General features: G+C 40.5%; 1 protein-coding gene across 1 annotated transcript in view; it reads left to right on the plus strand.

Annotated features, from left to right (window-relative positions):
* The window catches only part of RNF216 (ring finger protein 216), a 150,203-nt gene that overhangs the window by 38,163 nt on the left and 89,594 nt on the right, over positions 1–22,446 (plus strand). The window contains exons 6-12 of the mRNA XM_004380829.2: positions 1,669–1,771; positions 2,884–3,048; positions 12,602–12,716; positions 18,065–18,204; positions 18,921–18,971; positions 20,550–20,687; positions 21,642–21,790. Of these exons, the coding sequence (XP_004380886.1) occupies positions 1,669–1,771; positions 2,884–3,048; positions 12,602–12,716; positions 18,065–18,204; positions 18,921–18,971; positions 20,550–20,687; positions 21,642–21,790 (861 nt within the window). The remainder of the gene's footprint in view (positions 1–1,668; positions 1,772–2,883; positions 3,049–12,601; positions 12,717–18,064; positions 18,205–18,920; positions 18,972–20,549; positions 20,688–21,641; positions 21,791–22,446) is intronic.

Here is a 22,446-nt window from a genome sequence, read left to right on the forward strand (position 1 = left end):
ACCTGGTCAGATAAGCAGGTGGACACGGGCATCTTTTCTCTGTCCTGTTCCCCTGCTGAACTGTCTTACTATTCCTTTCTTACTACTATCTGCCCTGCTAATGACAGTGGGACAAGAGAGGAGTGGGACAAGAGAGGAATGGGACAAGGGGCCAAGTGAGAAATATGGGTGTGGCACCTAGGAAAGGGTGGGGTCACCTAAGAGTCTGCAGGAGCAAAGGAAGGAGACGCTTTCTTGCCTCTCTGTGTAGCTATTGCCGCACACCTCCAGGTCTGCCCTTATGACTGTGGAATCATCGTACGTGGACCGTTTGTTGCCTGGTTTGGTTTTGTTGCAGGTTGAAGTACCAGGATGAAACCCAAACTACACCTGCTGCCATCGAGTCGATTCTGACTCATAGTGACCTTATAGAACAGGGTAGAATTACCCATAACTTTTCCAAGGCTATAATCTTTACAGAAGCAGACTGCCACATTTTTCTCCTGTGGAGCCTTTGGTGGGTTCAATCTGCTAACCTTTTAGTTAGCAGCTGAGTGCTTAACCACTGTGCCACCAGGGCTCCTTAGAGCCAGAATCCAGAAAACCCACCACATTGCTGTTGAGTTGATTCTGACTCATAGTGACCCTATAGGACAGGGTAGAACTGCCCCATAGAGTTTCTAAGGCTATAATCTTCATGGAAGCAGACTGCCACATCTTTCTCCCATGGAACAGCTGGTGGGTTCAAATAGCCAAAGTTTCAGTTAGCCTCCGAGTGCTTTAACCACTGCACCACCAGAGCTCTTTAGATCCGGGAGCCAAACCAGAAAACCAAATTCGTTGCCATCGTTGGTATCGACTTCTAGAGACCCTATAGAACAGAGTAGAACTGCTTCATAGGGTTTCCAAGGAGCGACTGGTGGATTTGGACTGCCAGCCTTTTGGTTAGTAGCCGAACTCTTAACCACTGGGCCATCACTCCTAAAGCCAGGATAGTAACCATTTATTCAGTCTGGGTGGTGAACTATGGTGTGTGTTATCTTATTCTCTGTATCCTTATCTTTGAAGTGCTTTGTAATAATAATAAAGATACAAGGCTGATGGGTTTAATGGTGAAGAGAATCTGATCTTACCAAAACCTGGTCTGTTCATTCAGCCTGCAGTGAACTGAGTGTAACTCAAGTTGCTTGTAGAGATGTATATTACAATAGTGTTACAAAAAGTATTATGAATTAATAGAAGGCCTTTTATATTTCATTTATTAACTTAGCAAACTCTTTTTAATTGTGAATATGATACACACTTTTTCCTACCCCTTATTTGTTCATAATTTTCTTGACAAACAGTAAATACTGTTCATCCAAATTCTCCAGTTCCACACCGATAGTAATTTCAGTGACTTCATTACATTGACACCCAACTAACAGATAAGCCTGAGAGGAGCCTGCAGTCATCAGTACATTCATTGCTTCTTAAATTAGCAAGCAAAAATAAAATTTCCGTGTCTTTTGTTTTTGTTTGTCTATTTGCTTAATTTTTCTGTGCTGTGAAGATTTAATTCCTTGATTGGCCAGTTGTAATGTGTGACTTGGGATTGTCTGTTTTGAGCACTGCATTTGAATCAGTGGGCAGGTATGGGGGTTTGGAAGCAGTGTGGAAGTAACATCTTCTTTTTTTTTTTTTTTGCAGACTTTGTAATTTTCTTCTGGAAAACCCAGATTATCCAAAGAGAGAAGATAGAGTCATTATAAACCCCAGCAGCAGCCTGCTTGCCAGCCAAGATGAGACAAAGGCAAGTGTCATGCTCTTGTTTGGCTGTCTCTACCTGGAAATGCTCTGCCCGTTTCATCATCTGGAGGGGAGGAAAGTGCCATGTCAGGGCACATTTTTAAAGACTAGCAGGGAAAGTAGAATTTCAGAATATGTTTTATACTTCGGTGGGATTTCCCAATCTAAGCCACTTTGTTTTCTATTTTTAACATCCATCTTTCATTGTAACTGTGTCTTCCGTTTCCCAGAAAGAATTAAACAAATTTTCCATATTTTTAATCCTACATAGCAAGTTCCTAAAATGGAACAAGAATTGGCTAAGATTCTTGGTATCATTTTCGGGTTTTTTGGGTCTTTTTGTTTGTTTAATATATCATTATGGAAATTTCCAAACCTGCAGTAAAGTTGAAAGAATTTTACTTTGAATATCTGTGTATCTACTACCAGTACTACTAAATGTTAACATTTTACTGTAAGCACTTTATCATGTATCCGTCCGTTTATCAGTACTTCTTTTTTATAAGACATTTCACAGTAAATTGCAAACATTAATGCGCTTTCCCTGTAAATACTTTAGCATGCAGCTAATTAAGTAATTCAATATCTGATAGTAGTTTTTTTATGTAAGATTTATGTACAGTGCATACACCTGTGTAACCAAATCCTTTATCAAGATGTAAACAGTTCTATTTTTAAAAACCTTAATCATTGCCCTCATTTGTGATCAGAACTAGCATTTAATATGTTAGATGGTGAAGAAAAATTAGTTTGGAGTGAATACATTGGAGTCTATCACTTGATCTTCCTTCTCCCCACAGATTGGTTTCACTATGTCTTTTACATAGTCTGTAGTAGGAAAAAAATGTAGTTTTTTCTAAACATTTGATGGAAAGAAGATGCTTGAAACATTGTGTGTACTAGCTCTGAGTTCCAGACAAGCTGTTTAACTTCTGTGAGCCACCATTTCCTCATCTCTGTCACAGGCTAGAAACCTCTTTACAAAGTAATTCTGACACCGAGTGAGAATGATTCTTTTCTGTAATAAGTGATTCTCTGTATAACCCCCCTCATGGGGGAAATCCCTTGGGAAATGTACTGTCTAGCCTCCAATTTTGTGCTTCTCTCTCGTTTCAGTTGCCTAAGATAGACTTTTTTGACTATTTTAAATTGACTCCTCTTGACCAGCGCTGCTTCATCCAAGCTGCCGACCTCCTGATGGCCGACTTCAAAATGCTCAGCAGTCAGGACATCAAGTGGGCCCTGCATGAGCTCAAAGGACACTATGCAATCACCCGAAAGGTGCTCTCGCGGGGTTTCCTGTGGGGTTACACCTCTTGACTGCTCCTTCCCGTAATAACAGAAATGAAGAGTCAGCTTGCAGAAATTGGCATGGTTTATGATGGCAGAGAGCTAAGGAGTTTGTCAGGGTGAAGAGAAATAGACAAAGGTATTTGCTGATGAGGAAAAGTGGCATGAAAAGAAATAACAGCTCAGAATCACGGACATTGTGGTTTGGCCCTAGAGATGGTGGAGGGTAACCCATTCTACAGTGGAATGCAGCCGGGCTGGAGTGTGAAAGATTGGTTTCAGGCCTGCCCCTCCCTGATTGGCTGCCTGACTTGAGGCAGCAGGTCACTCAACCCAGGTGGCTCCCCTGTCAGTTACCTGAGCTGAGGTATGTAAAGAGCCCAGGGGCACAGTGGCATCCAGTGAGTGATGATTTGACACAGAACAGAATTAGCAGCTACTGAAAGCAGTGGCTCCCGATTTTTTCCCCCCAGGACCTTAAACAAGATAACAGTTAAAGATCTCTGTCCCAAGCTCAGAAAGGTACTGGTTGTTAGCGATAACAAGCCCTGCACAGTGCCTGTTTCATAGTGCAGTCAGCCAGGACAGAAGAGTGAGCACCAACCAAGCCCTTGTTTACTCCTCTTGGTCTCTCTGCTGCCATTAAATCCTGTTCTCCTGCTCTAGTGCTGGTGATTCCCAGAAAACACTGATTTTTTTCCCAAAGGACAAACAAGTGTGGAGTTATTTAATGGTTAAAATACCCACTGTATCTTACCTAAGGGAAGGTGAGCTTCAGGTGAATGTGGCCTCATGCTGAGTGAAGGCAGAGCCACACTTACCTGAAGATTGCCGGAAGATCAGGGCAACTGTCCACAAACTCCTAACTAGATTAATTTTAGGTGAAATTACTCTGAAGGGAACACAGAGTGAGTGCTTTCTATTTCTGAATCTTATGTGCCACGATAAACACAGAATGCTTGTGCTGTCACTGAAGAATGAATGAGAGCTTCCCAAAAGAATAATGACCAGAGGACAGAAAGGGCTTTCATTTCTGGGCTCTGCCTGGCATCTTTACTGCTCCAGTGGTTCCTTTACACCTGTTCTGAGCTTTCAAGGAGCCCAGATGGAAAGTAAAAGGGCAGCGGCAGAAGACAGCTCCTGTGGCCTGGTGGTATGGCTCAGTCCCCGTTGGTAAGATTCTAGCCCAGGGATGGGCCACTGTCCTGGGACCAATGAAAGGAATGACGCTAACAGATGCTTCTTCCCCCCTAAAGATTGATCATTGCACAGCCCGCTCATTCTTTGTGGCAGAGGTTGTTATAGGGTTTTCTGGCTATTCTGCAGCTCTTCTGTAGACCCTGTTCAGTCCTGAGGTTATTTAAAGTCTGGAATTTATCCAGATGATCTCCTTAGCTTCCTTCTGTCACTTTAATTACATGATTCTGTGTGGGACACTTTTTCTGCTTGATGAGCTACTCGATTGTCCTTGTTCATCCCTTCCTTGCCCCTTTCCTCAGGTTTCTAGCCCTTTATGTTTTTTAATGGTGTCTTGGATTGGGTAGTTGAGAAATGTATGTAGGTTTTGCAGTGGGGTGGGGTTGGGCTGTTGAATTAAAGAGGGATGTTTAAGAAAAACTCTGTTTGGCAGAAGGAAAACACGATGTGCTCAGTTAGAACTCTTCCCTGCTCTGTGCAAACAGGTAAGAGCTATTCTCCATAGAAAGTGACTGTCACGTGGACAAGTGTGTGGTAAAATAAACACACCCAGCAAATGTTTTGAATTAGCATGGCTTCTAAATGCACCCGCAAACATGATGGTAGCTCAGGGAAAGTTCTGTCATTTTGCAGACACAGCTACATTTCCCTATGTTTTTTCCCACTTTTTAATGGAAAGTACAAACATACATAAAAGTAGAGATTATATTGTACTGAGCCCCCCGTTTACCCTATCATTCAGCTTCAGTAATTACCAGCTCATGCCATTTTGTTTTGTCTACACCCTTGCCCACTGTATCCCCTACCAGACTGTTTTGAAGCATATTCTAAACATTTCATTTTTTTTCCATCCATAAATATTTCAGTGTGTATCTTTAAAAGGTTAAGAACTCTTTTTTTTTAAAAAAAAAAGCATGAAAGTATAATTATCATACCTTAAAACTTAACAATAGTTCCTTAACTTCATCAAATACCCAGCCAGTGTTCCAATTGCTCTGAATGTGTAAAAAATCTTTTTCTTTAATGGCTTGTATTACTTAAATCTGATTCCTCCCTCCCCCATTTATTTTTTCTTACAGCTTATGTGTTGAAAAGATCAGGTTTATCTTGTAGGATTTTAGAGTCTAGATTTTGCCAGTCACACCGCTGTGGTGTCATCTAACTAGTCCTCTGTATCATCTATATATTGATAATTAGATTTAGAATCTTGCTCAGAGTCAGGTTTGATCTCCCTCCCTTCTCGCCCCAATTGTAATTCCAGTCCTGCCATTTTTTAGCCTCTGACATTGAACAAGTGTCTTAAACTGGCTGAGCTTCAGTTTTCTTTCAGTATATGATGGCTATCTTACCTGGCTATTCTGAGGATTAAATGAATTAACAACACACATAAATCCCATAACACAGAACCTAGCCTAGATCAATTTTCCGTTCCCATCCTTCACACTTCTTTCTGTGTGTTACAGATAAACTTTCCAGCTTTTGTATTTAAAAATTATTCACTAGCTGCTACATAGTACTGTCTGAATCACAGTCTGTCCTTAGAGTAAAGTTATAGCTGGAGCCCTGTGGTGGTTCAGCCTTCTTAGGCTTGCAGCCCTGAGCTAGAGAGGACTGTGACCCAGACAGGCCTGCTCTGCTCCATCCACAGTGTCACAGAGCCCTGTGTCTGTGCAGTTGTACATATTTTTTAAGCTCAACTTTATTTTTTTTTAATTTTTGTTGTTGTTGAGAATGTATACAGCAGAACATACACCAATTCAGCAGTTTCTACATACGCAGTTCAGTGACATTGATTACCTTCTTTGAATTGTACAATGATTCTCACCCTCATTTTCTGAATTGTTCTCCCCCATTAACATAAACTCATTGCCCCCTGAGGTTCCTATCTCATCTTTCAAGTTGCTGTTGTCAATTTGATCCCATCTAGGTAGTTCTTAAAAGAGCCAATGCTCAAGGCAGATATTTTTTACTAGTTAAACTAAACTATTGTTTGGTTTTAAGAAGACTTCAGGGGATATTTTTGGTTTAAGGTTTAACTGGTAAACATTTTTTTTGTATGGGTGTGCTTTAGGTGAAAGTTTACAGTGCAAATTGATTTCTCATTAAAAAATTTATATACAAATTGGTGACATTGGTCGCAATCCCATGATGTGTCAGCGTTCTCTCCATTTCCACCCCAGGTTCCTGTGTCTGTTTGTCCAGTTTTCCTGTCCCTTCCTGCCTTCTTGTCTTTGCTTTTGGGCAGGTGTTGCCCAATGGTATTGTCTGTTTGATTGAACTAAGAAACACATTCTTAATGTGTTTTATTGTTTGTTTTATAGGCCTGTCTAATCTTTGACTGAAAGGTGAACTTAAGGAGTGACTTCAGTTCTGAGTTAGGAGGGTGTCTGGGGTCCATAGTCTCAGGGGTTCCAGCAGTCTCTGTCAGACCTGTAAGTCTGGTCTTTTTTTGTGAATTTGAGTTTTGTTCTACATTTTTCTACCGCTCTGTCCCACAGCTCCCTCTATTGTGATCCCTGTCACAGTGGTCAGTGGTGGTAGCTGGGGATCATCTAGTTCTTCTGGGCTCAGGCTGGTGGAGGCTATGGTTCATATGCTCCATTAGTCCTTTGGTCTAATATTTTCCTTGTGTCTTTGGTTTTACTTCATTCTCCTTTGGTCTGGATGGGATGGGACCAATAGATGTATCATAGATGGCCACTCGCAAGCTTTTATGACCCCAGACAGTACTCACCAAAGTAGGATGTAGAACATTTTCTTTATGAACTATGTTGTGCCAGTTGACCTAGATGTCCCTTGAGACCATGGTCCCCAGCCTTCAAGCTCCGGCAACTTGGTCCCTAAGGTGTTTCATGTGTCTAGGAAACTTCTGTGACTTTGCCTTGGTCAAGTTTTGCTGGCTTCCCCTATTGCATGTGTTGTCTTTCCCTTCACCAAAGTTAATACTTGTCTACTATCTAGTTAGTGATTTCCCTTCCCCTCCTTCCCCTCCTTTGTAACAATCAAAAGATTGTTTTTCTTGGGTTTTTATAATAGCAGTCTCATACAACATTTGTCCTTTTGTGATTGACTTATTTCACTCAATGTCATGCCCTTCAGATTCATCCATGTTGTGAGATGTTTCACAAGTTCATCATTGTTTTTTATTGTTGTGTAGTATTCCACATTTTCCCCCTTTTGGTCAGGATTCTTCTATAGAATCTCTGATCAAAACATTCAGTAGTGGTAGCTGGGCACCATCTAGTTCTTCTGGTCTCGTGGCTGACACTAAGTCTCCAAACCAAGAAACCAAGTTCCATGAGATGTTTGGTTGTATATAAGCAGCCTCAGCAGTTGCTCTTTGTCGTTGTGGTAGTTGCTGTAGTAAATATATCTATTAGCTCAGCTCTTTTTATGAAACTGTCCTATAGATGGGCTTCTTGGAGATCCTAGTGCAGCTACACTATTTCAAGGCCTTTTTAATTTTTTTCTGGTTATAAGGCTTTCTGGAGACAAAAATACTCTTTCAGTGCTGAGTGTTTTTAATGACTTACTTAAAGGTAAAGCCTTAAACCTCACAACTGGAAATGTTTCTTTTTATCAAACTGATTCTTTTTCATGGTTTCAAAAATAATGCTAAAATGCTTATGTATAATTTTTTAAAAGTCCTCCCATCTTTAACCTCTTCCTCCTACTCTAGAGGTAACTCTCTACTCTTTTATCTACTTCCTTTGATTTTCACCTCCGTATTTATGAACATATGCTTATGCTTGGTAGTCTACCGTGATAGTTTTCTTTCTAGGATTTTCTATTTTTCTTGGAGTTAAAATTCTTGCCTCAATTTTCATTTGCTTTGCTTTTTTGTTGATTTTTTTTTTTCTTTTTTTTTTTTTCACTTTCTAAGTCTTTCTGGCTCAGTGGTTAAACACTCGGCTGCTAATCCAAAGTTTGGCGATTTGAACCCGCCAGCCGCTCTATGGAAGAAAGATGTGGCAGTCTGCTTCTGTAAAGATTTACAGCCTTGGAAACTCTATGGGGCAGTTCTTCCCTGTCCTGTAGGGTTGCTGTGAGTCAGAATTGACCTAATGGCAGTGAGTTTGGTTTTTGGTTTTTAAGTCTTTCCACACTCAACAACTTGATCTTGCAGTTCTCGTTACAGTTTTGCGTATTGTCAAACTGGTTGATTAATCTCTGGGTTTTTTCCTGAGCCCTCCTACCCCTCCAGCCTGTTTTGACCATCCCTCTGCCTGCTGCACAGCTGTCATCCTGAGACTTGGCCTCGCATCATCTCGGGAATTTCCTTTGCCTTTCTCCTGTGTCTGATCCCCTGTGCTCTAGATCTGATAACTTTCTCATTCTTGGTTTATACACTTACACTTGTTTGATAGGTTTACTAGGTTGAAAATTATTTCTCCTCAGAATTTTTATTGAAAATTCTGCTACAGAGGTGACCTACCTCTTTCATTCAAACATTGGGCCACACACTGGGAACATCGGTGAGCTCTGCAAAGTCTCTTCCCTCATGGAGCTTACATGCTTGTGGAGTGGGCCATCCTTTTAACTCCCTTGTTTCTTTAACATCGCTTTCTAATATCATTCTCAGGGTCTCTACTCTGGGCTTCCTAGATTTCATCCACTGCGTGGTTTTCACTGTCATCTCTGTCTCTGTACAGGTGATACATCTCCATCTCTGGACTTGACCTCTCTTACAAGCTCCAGAGGCTCTGCCCACAGTTTCTGTATCATCATCAAAGTACCCATTGATAGTGTTTCCAAGTCCTTCATCCCTTAAAGGAACTTTGACAATTGGCACAGATGTCCTCAGAATCTTCCCCAGCTACATCCTTGATTCTCAGAACTAAATACGTTGAGTAGGTATTACTTTGAGATTTATGAATGTGAGCATGCTGGAGGGACAGATGCCAAATAACAGCAAAAGGAAAATTTTTTCTTGAGCATGCATTCCTATGTTCCTGCTAGGCTCTGTTAGTGCTTACTTTGTGATCGTTACCAGGCTAGGCCCTAAGGATGCTGGGACCAGCAGAGCACAGAGAGCTTTCCGTCTGGTTGGAGAGCTAAAAAAGCATGATTAACACAGTGTGGTGAGTGTCAAAAGGAATGAGTAGAGCTGCAGGAACGCGCTAGGGAAGAAATGGAGAAAGGGTCATCTGAGCAGAGACTGGAAGGAAGGACACTTTTGCCAGAGGAATGATATGTGTGAAGGCTTAGAGGCAAGAGAAAATAATCATGATGTGGTGCCTTTGGGGTCCTTAGGTGTGAATATGACTAGCAGGTCTCCCAAGAAAGAATTCTGATTCTGTAATCTGATTCTTATCTGGTCTGCTTAACTAGATGTTTAGTCAGTATTAAGTGCTGATTGTTAACGTAACTTTTGAAGTAGTTTGTAGACAGCATTTTAAGGTAGTTTGAGAAGTACCAATTTGTGCTGAAGTGTTAGTGTTTTCCACTAGTTAGAAATAGTATTTAAGAGGGACCAAGGTAACCTTGTCAGGAGTCTGCGTTTTATGGCATTGTGGCGTAGTTGAAAAAAGTAGACTACCATTCAGGAGCTGAGTTCACATCCCTGTTTCATTAGTTGCTGATACATGATACCTATCCTTTGATGACCCCTTTTTTAAAATGTAAATTATAATACCTGCCCTGCCTGCCTGTGTGGGTTTTTGCAAATAGCGCTGGTGGGAGGTTAGAGAATTTAACTTTAGATGAAACTTGATAGAAATCAGTACTCTTGTAGCTGAGTGCAAAAATGCGACTTTAAGATTGATGCCTTCGAGTTCGTGGGGGTACACCTTGGGTAGTGGGAATTCCAGAAGGAAAAAACAGAAAGCAGGGGAGGGGGTACTGCAGCCATGGAGGACACTGATAGGAGAGGTGGAAAGGCAACAGATGAACTGAGCCCTGGGTCAGCTCTTAACAGAGTTTCACTGAATTTATTTGCGAAGACAATGTGATGTTGTCAGAGAGGAGGTTTAGTTCCAAGATCGGCCTGAGTTCGTATCCTAGCTTTTACTAAACTTTTCTCTAATCCTTGGTCCAATTACTTCTCTCTAATCCTTGCTTTCCTCTGCTGTAAAATAAATAATACCTACCTCACAGGATTATTGTGAGAATTAGATGAGATAAAGAATAGAAAGGTCCAAGTGTAGTGCTTAGCACATAGGAACCGTGTATAGCAAATGGTAATTCCCTTCTGATTCCCAGACCTAGGAATTTGGAAAAGGAAGGAAATAGGGGCAGATTAAGGTGAACAGATAATCCTTCCCTCTCCTCTAGTTCAAATACTTACTTTCTTTCATTAGCTATTCACAGGCACATATCATATTAGCTGCTTCTCAAGGATAAACAGATTCCGAATGCGGTTATTAGCAGTATTCTTAGGAGACATACACATCCCCTGTAACCAGTCCTTTATGCATCCAGTGAGGATTAAATGTAAACTGTGTGCAGGTTGCTAAGGAGGACACACCATGCGCTGTAGTAGCAACCCCTGTTCTCCAGAGGCTCTCGGTCTAGGAGGAGATAACATTAAGCAGAGAATCAAACAAATCAGTATATAATCACAGTTGTGATAAGTGCTTTGACAGGAAAATACTAGTGCTTTGAAAGGATGTAACAGGAGAAAGACCAAGGGACTCCAGGAGTGACATTTAATCCTAAGCCTCTGTGTCATGTAAGTAGGAGTCAGGTGAAGGGAGCATGGAAGATGGTGATGTCATTTACTGGGATGAGGAATACTCTAAAAGCTGGTATGGAGGGAGAGGACCATGAGTTCAGTTTTGGACATATTGAATTGCCAACACGCTGAGTAGGGCCTTTGTGACATCCAATTAAAAACAACTCAGTGGGTGGTTGAATGGACAAGGTTTGCAGGTCAGAAGGGAAATATGGGCTGGAGAGAGGATTTTGAGAGTCATCTGCACTTGGAAGGTAACCTCACCAGCCTGGATGAGGTCACCTAGAGGGATATCAGGTAAGAAGAGAGCCAAGATTCCTGACTTGAGGAACTCCCAGCATGTAAAGATAGAGTAAGGAGCCTAGTGGCAGTGGTTAAGTGTTCGGCTGCTAACTAAAAGGTCGACGGCTTGAACCCACCAGCTGCTCCCTGGAAGAAAGATGTGGCAGTCTGCTTTTGTAAAGATTACAGCCTTGGAAACCGTATGGGGCAGTTCTGCTCTGTCCCATAGGGTTGCTATGAGTCGGAATCGACTCGCCAGCATGTAACAACAGCAGAGATCAAGTGGAGGAGGATGGTTGAGAAGGGGCAGGCAGAGGAAGGAGAAATCAGGAGAGTGGTGTCACAGAAGCCAAGAGAAGAGAGTGTTCTAAGGAGGAGGTCAGCATCATTAAATCCTGCTAAGAGGTCGAGGAAGATGAGGACTAAAACATTGGCCTTAGATTTAGATGTTCACAAGTGGGAAGGTGGGCTTGGATGCCAGAGAGAGGGGAATGAAAAGCTCTTGGGTGATGAGGTGATGAAATGACATAGACAGCCCTTTGGGTAAGTTTGGCTACAAAGAGGAAGAAGACGGGTTGATAGCTAAAAGTGGAAAGAAGTCAAGGGATGGAGGATTTTCATTTCCTACGATGGCAAAGACTTGAGTACATTTAAATGCTGATTGGAAAGACCTAGGAAAGAGGCAGGGGCTGAAGGTCTGGAAGAAAAGGGATGATTAATTACTGCTGTGAGAATTTTAAACTCCAATGTGCAGTAGAAAGATAGGATATGGGTGAAAGTGAAGAGGAGTGTGAGGAAAGGAAGTTAGTGAAGAGTGGAAGAGTGCTGACCAGAGAGGCATCACGTCAGAGCTGCGTGTAGAATGTCATTCAGTAGACATTTGTTATTGTCATTTGTAATTTAACCTGTACTTAATCAAGGACAGAGTCCTGGGGTAACACAAACGGTTAAGCACCTGGCTACTGACTGAAAGGTTGGAAGTTTGAATCCACCTCGGAAGAAAGTCCCAGTGATATACTTCTGAAAAATCACAGCATTTGAAAACCCTGTGGAGCACAGTTCTACTCTGACACACGTGGAGTCGTCATAGGTCGGAGTCAGCTTGACAGCAGATGGTTTTTATTCAAGGACAGCTTGGACAGTTCATATTTTCTATGTCACCCTTTACTCTATAAGTAAGCGTTTTGGTTCTGCCACTGTAACAGTTTATGAAAGTCAGAGAATGGAAATAATGACATGTTCCCTATTGATTTTGCTGCTGCCTATTTCTGGGAAGACATGCAGGAAAAATAGCGGAGACTAGGAGTTGAGGTGCGATTTGGGGATTGCCTGTGTTTTACTTGTTCTTGTTTTCTTTTCACAGTGGTAACCTTTCCTTTTCTCAATTTTTAGGCCTTTTCTGATGCCATTAAAAAATGGCAGGAGCTATCGCCAGAAACCAGTGGAAAAAGAAAAAAGAGAAAAGAAATGAATCAATATTCTTACATAGATTTCAAATTTGAACAAGGTAATGGCAAACTGTGAGTGTTCCTGACACAGTCTGAAGCTGTGATGCAGAACCTAAGCCCTGTCCTGCGTAGTCGGTAGATGAGGCCCAGTGATAGGATGATTTACAAAATGCCCTGGCAAGCTTGTACAGGGGAGTAGTTCTGACATGGACTGTTTGGACGGCACATCACAACCTTCAGAAAGTGGCTACAGTTGCCGCTTCCTTCTTCCTGCTTAGAATACACTATGACAGAAACATTTTGTGCAATATCAGTGCGTTCATGTGTGGAAAAGTGGGGCAGCTCTGAAGCTTAGGGAAAAAACTGGTCTTGAAGGTTGGACGAGAATTAGTTGTATCACTTGTAAAATCCACCTGGACTAGTGGCTGATTGCTTCTTGCAGAGGATCACTTCACCTGAGAGAGATGGCTTTGGGGATTTTTCACTTCAGAGTGGCGTCCTGCACAGAAAAACAGACAGCTCTTCAGTAGCCACGTTTATTTAAAAATTCTATTCTCGTTGCTGACATAGCTGCTGAAAGCCCTTCCGAAGAGGTAAAATGGTTGAGTTTTACAACAAATTTCATCTGAGTTGCCTGGGTTCAAGGAAAGAGTTTGCTGTAACTTTTTCTATAGATTATGTTATAAATATGCATATTTCCCTTTCCTTTTCTCCTGTTTGTCTTTCTGTTCCATCTGTACTTGATTACATAACTTGATGTCATATGTGACTAAATGGAAAATCCATGAGGTCACTACAGAGTTGGACAGGATTTGGATGTAAGAGCTCTTCAGGATCTAATAGTGTCTAGGTTGTGATCCTGAGGTCCCTGAAGCTGGCTGTGGAGCACAGGTTTTCTGCACTATGGTTTTACTGGTCTGTGGCAAAGTGAGAAAAATAAGGGCAGTGCATAGGCAGTTTTTCATTCAGCTATGAATGGATCCACAACTTAGACCAAGCATCCCTGATATATGGTCATGCATTCTTTGATTCTGACTTGCAATGATGGAGAAAGGAAAGTGCCGCTTTGCAAGGCAGTTTATTCTCTTGTTGATCAGCTGTGTCTTTTAGAAAGTTCTTCTTTATGTCAAGTCAAATGTACCTTCCTGAAATTTCCTGCCATGCTTTTGATTCATTCCTTTGAAGCAACTCAGAGTCTGTCTGTTCCCTCTCCACCCTCCAGATTGTCCTTCTCTGTATCTTGTTTGTTTGTCAGTATCTCTTTGAAAGGCTGGCTGTACAAATCTGGACATAGTGCTTCAAATGAGATCTGCTCTGTAGAGGCAACAGTGGAATTTAGAGTCTGTACTCCAATGCATACAGACTAAGAAAGCCTTAGCTTTTTAAAATCAAAACATGTCCCACTATTGGCTTACATTAAGCCTTGGTCTTTTCACCCACACCGGTTTTAAGTCACCTACCTCTCTCTTCTCTCTGTCTCAGTTTTGCTACATCTGACATTTTCCCATGTTAACGTCATCTTACTAGTTTCAGCCCATTGTTTCAGGAATATCCGTTTAATTTTAGATTCATATTCTTAAATTACACTTAGTAGATCATCTTTAAGGACATTGGAAGTAAGAAATAGGAAATACACTTCCTTTAATAGTTTAATATTTGTGACTTACAGGTACACAGAGCCTTTCTAGGTGGCACATAGGCCAAGAATCCTTCAGCTGTTCCAGGAATCCCATTTTTTACCTTTTCAGTTTCTTTTTCATCCAGAGACTGCTATTTGGGTTGTATGTTGCTTGACTACAAGAGGGAAACGGCATTCCCTTCATGGTACCTTGTATGATCCTATGTGCTGATCATTACACAGTCCTCTTATGTAAACTGAGCATCAGTGAAAAAAATACTACTACATATCACCTTTAGCAGGGCTGACAAAGAGGGGGAAAGAAGGACAGAAATTACCAGTATCAAGAATGACATGGTCTATCACTATAGACCTGGCAGACATCAAAAGGGCAGTAAGGAATTACTGTGAGCAACTCTACACACATAAACTTGACAACTTAAATGAAATGGACCAATTCCTTAAAAACACAAACTACAAAAACTCACCCCATATGAAATAAATAATTTGAATAGCCTTACAACTATTAAGGAAGTTGAATCATAATTTTAAATCTCTCAATAAAGAAATTTCCAGCCCTGGATGGTTTCAGTGGAGAATTCTACCAAACGTTTAGAGAACAATTAACACTAGTTCTACACAGTCTCTTCTGGAAAATAGAAGTGGAGGGAACACTTCCCAATTAATTTAGGGAAGCCAATATTTCCCTGATACCAGGCCTAGACAAAAACAGCACAAAAAAGAAAACTGCAGACCAATATCCTTCATAACTATAGATGCAGAAATCCTTAACAAAATACTGGGAAATCGAATTCAACAATATATAAAAGAGTTATACGCCATGATCAAGGGTTTATTCCCCAGATGTAGTATAAAGAAAAATCACATGATCATATCAGTTGATGCAGAAAAAGCTTTTGACAAATTTCAACACCTGTGCATGAAAAAAAAAATCCTCAGAAAACTAGGAATAGAGGGGGCAGTTTCCTCAACGTCAAAACATATGTGAAACACCTATAGCTAATGTCATACTTAATCGTGCAAGTCTGAATGCTTTTCACCTAAGATCAGGAACAAGGCAAAAATGTCCTCTATTCACTGCTGTTCAACATAGTACTGGTAGTTCTAGCCAACACAATAAAGCAAGAAAAGGAAATAAAAGGCATATAGACCCAACAGGAGGTAATTAAACAGTTGTGTAGCCATTGCCACAGTTCTAGAATATCTTCATCACCTCAAAAGAAACCCCGTGCATATTAACAGCCATTTGCCATTTCTCCTGACTCCCTCAGCCCTAGGCAATCACTAATTAACTTTTTGTCTCTCTAGATTTGCCTGTTCTGGACGTTTTATTTAGATGGAATGATACAGTATGTGACTTTATTTTGAGATAATTGTAGATTCATATGCAGTTGCAAGAAACAGTACAGAGAGATCCTGTGTACCCTTTAACTGTTTTGCCCCAGTGGAACATCTTGCAAAACTCTAGTACAATATCATTACCAGCGTGTTGACATTGTTACAGTCAAGATGTAGAACATTTCCGTCACCACAAGGATCCCTCATGTTGCCCTTTTATAACCACACCTGCTTCCCTCCAATCCTCACCCTGTCTGTAACTGCTGGCAACCACTAATCTGTTCTCCATTTCTATAATTTTACCATTTCAAACATGTTATAAAAATGGAGTCATACAGCACATAACCATTTGGGGTTCACTTTTTTACTCAGCATTATTTTCTGGAAATTCATCCATATTGTTGCATGTGTCAGTAGTTTGTTGCTTTTTATTGCTGAGTAGCATTTCATGGTATAAGGAGCCCTGGTGACATAACGGTTGAGTACTGGACTACTAACTGAAAGGTTGGCAATTTGAACCCACCCAGTGGCTCCGCTGGAGAAATACCTGGTGATCTGCTCCTGTAAAGATTACAGCCTAGAAAATCCTCTGGAGCAGTTCTGCGCTGTCACATGGGGTCATCATGAGTCAAAAATTGACTCGGCGACACCCAGCAACAACAACATTTCATAGTATAGAGATAACACAATTTATTTAACTGTTCATCCAATGAAAACATCTGAGTTGTTTCCAGTTTGGGGCTATTACAAGTAAAGCTGCTATGAACATTTGTGATACCACTAGATACCTTTCAGAGTAGCAGAAATAAAAAAATGACACCACCATATGCTGGTGAGGATACAGAGAAAGTGGATCGCTCATACATTGCTGGTGAGAAAGTAAAGTGATACTGCCACTCAGGAAAACAGTTTGGCATTTTCTTAAAACTCAACATATAAAACTAAAATTGCACTCCTGGGCATTTATTCCAGGGAAATGAAAACTTATGTTCACACAAAAACCTTTCAACCGCATGTGAATCTACAGCTATCTCAAAATAAAAAATTCAATTAAAAAAATATATCAAAACTCATGAGATGCTGGAAGAGAATTAGAGGAAAATTGGTAGCTTACATTTCATTTACTTAAAAAATGAAAGTGAAAATAAAGGTTATGAATTTAACTCGAGAAACTAGGAAAAGAACTGAATAAAGACAAAGTAGGAGAAAATAATAGAGCAAAAATTACTTTTAAAAACCATAAGCAGAAATCATAATGATATTAACATTTATCGAGCAAGCATTTAGTATGCACCAGGCGCTGTTCTGAGTGCTTTACATGGATTAGCTCGTTTACATTTCAAATAGCCTTTGCGGATATATGTGCTATTAATCATCATTTTATAGATAAGAAAACTGAAACTCAGAGAGGTTATGTAACATGCCAGAGGTTACACAGTAAGTAACTAAGCGGGGATTCCAACCCTGGCAGTCTGACTTCAGAGCCTGCTCTCCTAAACACTGCACTATACCACACTTGTAGAACCAAAAACTGGTTTTCTGAATAAAAATTTTAAAAAGTGAGGATGAACAAGGGAAAACATTGTTAAAATCAAGAGGTTACCAAGAATAGATCTTTGTGAATAAATTGAAACTCTAGATGGAATAGGCAGTTTCTAGAAAAATATAAATTACCAAAATGTGAATTACCAAATCAACAGAAGAAATAGACAATGTGAATAGATAAGTTACATAATCTGTTACGTTATTCTAAATGTTATTTATTGTTGCAAATCTAGGTTCTATCAGCTTTTCTATGTATTTGAAAATCATCAATAGAAAGTTAAAAAAGCACATACATGTAATACATTTGCACCTACCGGAATGGCAGTAAAAACTGATGATACCAAGTTTTGTTGAGGATGTGGAGTAACTAAAAACTCACATACACTGGGTGGAGGGAGTGTGTAAATTGGTGCAACCACTTTGGAAAACTGGCACTGTTTTCTGACACCCCAGATATTCGTATTCCATGATCAAACAGTTCCACTCCTTCTTGTATTCCCAAGTGAAGTTTGGGCTTATGTTCACCAGTAGACAGCTACAGGCAGCCTTGTTCATAATACCCAGAACTAAACCCACTGTCCATCAGTAGTAGACTGGAGAATGAGTTGGGGTATACTTACACTACTCAGTATTGACAGATAAGTGGAGAGACTACAACTGGAGCATAGCAAGGGGAGAGAAAACATGAAAGTCAACAAGAGCTTGGTAGGTTCAGGGAATGGCAAGGAGCCCAGATCTACCAAAGGGCAGACTGTGCTATAGGAGAGTCATGAAATTTACCTTGAGGGAGTCGGTGGGGGGCCTGGACCACAGAAGACTGAGAGGCTGACCTCAATTCCTAGCTACAGTTGTCTAAATGATTTTACATTGTCTTACATCTTCTAGGTAATATAAAAATAGAGAAAAGGATGTTCTTTCTGGAAAATAAACGGCGACATTGTAGGTCCTATGACCGACGTGCCCTCCTTCCAGCTGTACAACAAGAGCAGGAATTCTATGAGCAGAAAATCAAAGAGATGGCGGAGGTACGGAAGATGTGCTCCAATATTGAATGTGTTTCTAGTGGTTGTATTATTTTGTATTCTCACTAGTAATGTCAAATAATGCCTGTTTCCCACAGCTTCATCAAAGTGTGTTGTCAAACTTGGGTTTTTTGCCCATTCTGATAGGTATGAAATGGTAGCCTTCTCTGACTGTATTTTTAATTAGCTTTTCTCCTTTTAGGAGTGCGATTAAGCATGTTATCATACTTTTAAGAGTCATTTTCCCTCTTTTGTGTGAACTTTGTATCTTCTGCCACTTTTTCTGTCAGGTTGTTGATCTTTCTCTTAAATTTTAGCAGCTCTTTATCTGTTAGCAGTATTATCCTTTTGTGACATCAGTTATAAATGTTTTTTTTCCAGTTTGCCTTTTGGCTTTTTTGTTTGCTTATGGTATTCTTTGCCATTCAGAAGTGTTTTGTGTCAGTCTTTTCCCTTAGTGCTTCTACATTTTGAGTCAGAGTTAAGAAAGGCTTCACTATATTGTCTAGTACCTGTATGGTTTCGTTTTTCCATTTAGTTCTCTGATCCATTTTAAATTTATTCTTGGGTAACTTTAAACTACTAAACTACACCCCTAAGGAAATGATTATTAATAATAAAGTTTTTTTATGTTTGTGGAAGTAAGTACTGCATGGTTTGTGGCATCTTTGTTAAATGTGTATCTTTATTAAAAGAAACTTTTTTTACTTGTTTCTCAGCATGAAGACTTTTTGCTTGCCCTGCAGATGAATGAAGAACAGTATCAAAAGGTAGTTTGAAATCTCACCTACTTCACTGATTCTGAGTATTTTCATGGGCTGTTTTCTCTCATCAAATTTTCCAGCATTTTGATGGCAGAATATTCCTGTATAACCTCCTGTTGATCTGCTGACTTTGTGGTTCAGCTGAGTTCTAGGCCATATACATGAACCAGTACCAAAACCAAACCTGTTGCTGTCGAGTCGATTCTGACTGATAGCGACCCTATAGGACAGAGTAGAACCACCCCATAGGGTTTCCAAGAAGTGGCTCGTGGATTTGAACTACTGACCTTTTGATTAGGAGCCATAGCTCTTAACCACTGCACCACCAGGGCTTCTGAACCAGTACAGGCTGTCTTAAATGATACCAGAATTGAAGGTAAGATAATGATAGAGATGTTCCTGTTAAAGAACATTACCTAGAATCCATTAGAGAGACTCTTAGAAGAAAATTTAGAGCTCAGGTATCACTTATAGAATTAAAATTAAGAGCTATATCCAACCTTGGGCCAGATGAGTTTTTTGTATGCTTCTTATATCCTCACATAGCAGCCTTTTCTAACGTGGATAAGAATGGGTTAGTGACTGGATTGATCATTACTGTTAATATGAAGAAAGTAAATTTCCTGGTAGTCATGCTACTTTCAGGTTGCTGCTTCCATTAGCAACTATCAGTAGTCCCCTAAGATAAACTATACATTACTCTAAAAGGCTGGAGCTTCTAAGCTTGACCCCCCTCATGTTCCTGTCTTACAACAAGAAGAGAAAAATCCAACTTGGGAAAACTTTTTGGGTAACATCTCTCATGCCTCATGGTTCCTGACTTTTACAGTCAAGCCTAGCATCTGATTACAGATAGGGTAGTTCTGCTGGCACCTTGGAATTCGTGAATATGGTAACTTTATATGAAGAATTACTCAAAACAAAAAGTTCTAGACATAAGGCAGATGGGATCAGCCAAAGTCTCTTTGATGACTCAAAAACGTGGATGTCAAAGATGCACGGGGGTGGTTTAAAGAACATTATTTCATGAATGTAAGTGTGGAGCAAAAAGAGATACTTCTTAATACATTATGTTGCTTATATAACATGTAACTTTAAATAGGCATTTGTTGTTGTTAGGTGCTGTCTAGCTGATTTCAACTCATATTTGGCCCTTTGTGACAGAGTAGAACTGCCCCATAGGGTTTCCTAGGCTGTAATCTTTATGAGAGCAGAGTACCAGTTCTTTTCTGTCACAGAGCTGCTGGATGAGTTCCAAGTGCCAGCCTTTTTGTTAGCAGCCGAGTGCTTAGCTGTTGCGCCACCAGGGCTCCTAAACAGGCATATAAAACTCTGTTGTTAATACCCAAGAAAAAGTTCTCCAAAGAATACAAAAAGCATGAAAATCTTACTGTCTTTAGCTATGTGTTAATGCTAGCTAGCTATGTTGTACTAGCATCTTGAGTTAGATAATGCGACATAAAACAGCTCATCGTTGTTTTATGGCTTCTGGAGGTGCTTTTTACCTCAGAATGCCTTTGGGAGGGGATGAGACAAGACTGCAAGAATGGGGATCATTTTATGTTTGTTTCTGATGGCCTGCAGGATGGCCAGCTAATCGAGTGCCGCTGCTGCTATGGTGAATTTCCATTTGAGGAGCTGACCCAGTGTGCAGATGCTCACTTGTTCTGCAAAGAGTGTCTCATCAGATATGCTCAAGAGGCAGTCTTCGGGTCTGGAAAGGTAAGAGATGTGTAGTATCTCCCTACATAGGAAACATTCACAGAGTCTTCAGACATCGGGTTTATATACAAATTTAAATGCCTCATGGAAGTGCCTTTTTTGGGGCGAAGTGAATTCTGTTAAGGTATGCTAAGTATACGTCTTCCTAGACTTTCTCTGATTTGTGTGATTATGTTGGTTCTGAGTGCGGCACATTTCTTATCAGGGAAGGGTGTAATTCTTCCATGCCACCACACAGAGAAGCACCATACTTCGCTTATCTTCCTGTTCATAATCACAGTGAAGGATGAACTGAAAAGAGAACTTTGCAGCCTATTCGAGTGTATTAGAGGGCAATGATTTTTTTTTTTTTACAAATATTTTTAAGGATTTTATAGTTGGATTAAAATGAGTACTGTTTTATATAAGATCAGAGTCACCAGCATAACACAATATGGAAAGAAGTTTTGTTTTGTTTTTGTCTTAATGAATGCTTAAAAGCCAAACTTGCTTTTCACCAAAACCCAACCAATAATCACATCATATAAAATCAATTATTGTAAAGTCAGTTTTAGTTTCGTTGATGACTGATGGACAATTACGAGATAGTGGTTGTGATAGGCAGAATAAAGGCCCCACAAAGATGGTCTACATCCTGATTCTCAGAACCTGTGAATGTTACCTTACTAGACAAAGATGAATTAAGGTTGCCAGTCAAATAGGAAGATTATCCTGGTGGGCCCAAGAAATCAAAGGGTCTTGATTTTGTCCCTGTTTGCAGATGATATGATACTATGCATAGAAATGTTTTGAGTGTGATTTTTTTCAGAGAAGAAGGGGCAGAGAGAGCTTTACTCTGCCATCTCAGAGTCTGTTTTCTTAAACCGCTAATTTGCCTCCTATTGAAAATGCATGTAACCACTGAGACTGTTTGTTTTCTGGAAAATTGGTTGAATTTTCTCTTTTCCATTGCAGTCTGAGCTCAGCTGCATGGAAGGCAGCTGCACATGTTCCTTCCCAACCAGTGAACTGGAGAAGGTGCTTCCCCAAACCATCCTGTATAAATACTATGAGCGGAAAGCAGAAGAAGAGGTCGCTGCAGCCTACGCTGATGAGCTTGTCAGGTGAGTTCTCAGAGTTGGGTTCGTTCATCATGTCATTCTGAATGGGGTGTTGCTCCCCATTCTGAAGACTGCCTGAGCACTTCCACCAGAAGATGAGAAGTCTTTAGCAAAGCTATGTCTTCTAGATCACCTGGCATTTCTTGCTGAAAAACAAAAAGATAATGTTATTAATGGGAAAATCTGCAGCTCAAATTTTTATCAACATTCCCTGGAAGGTTCTTAATCTTTGATACGTTCAACCATTGGCCACTGAGTTGGAGGAAAACTGACGTGCCAGGATGTTTCAGCAAAGCTGCTGTTATGGGGTGCCATCAAGTGGATTCTGACTCATAGTTACCCCATGTGACAGAGTAGAACTGCCCCATGGGGATTTTCAAAGCTGTAATCTCTGTGGGAGCAGAGCTTTCTCTTCTGTACAGCCAGGTATTTCTCCTTTTGGTTAGCAGCCAAGCAGTTAACCATTGTGCCACCAGGGGTCCTTCTCTCAGCAAAGTACAGGGTATATTTATTGAGTGGTTTACACCGAGCCAGCCCCCAGGATGGTGCCTGCATTTCCTGGTGAGAGCCAGCACAAAGGAGGTGCTCCGTTCATGTTTGATGAAAACCAAGGAGTGAGAAAGAATCAATGTAATTTCACTGAGGAGCACCTGGGTTGT

This window comes from Trichechus manatus, unplaced genomic scaffold, assembly GCF_000243295.1.
Source record: "Trichechus manatus latirostris isolate Lorelei unplaced genomic scaffold, TriManLat1.0 scaffold00077, whole genome shotgun sequence".
Classification (NCBI taxonomy): domain Eukaryota; kingdom Metazoa; phylum Chordata; class Mammalia; order Sirenia; family Trichechidae; genus Trichechus; species Trichechus manatus.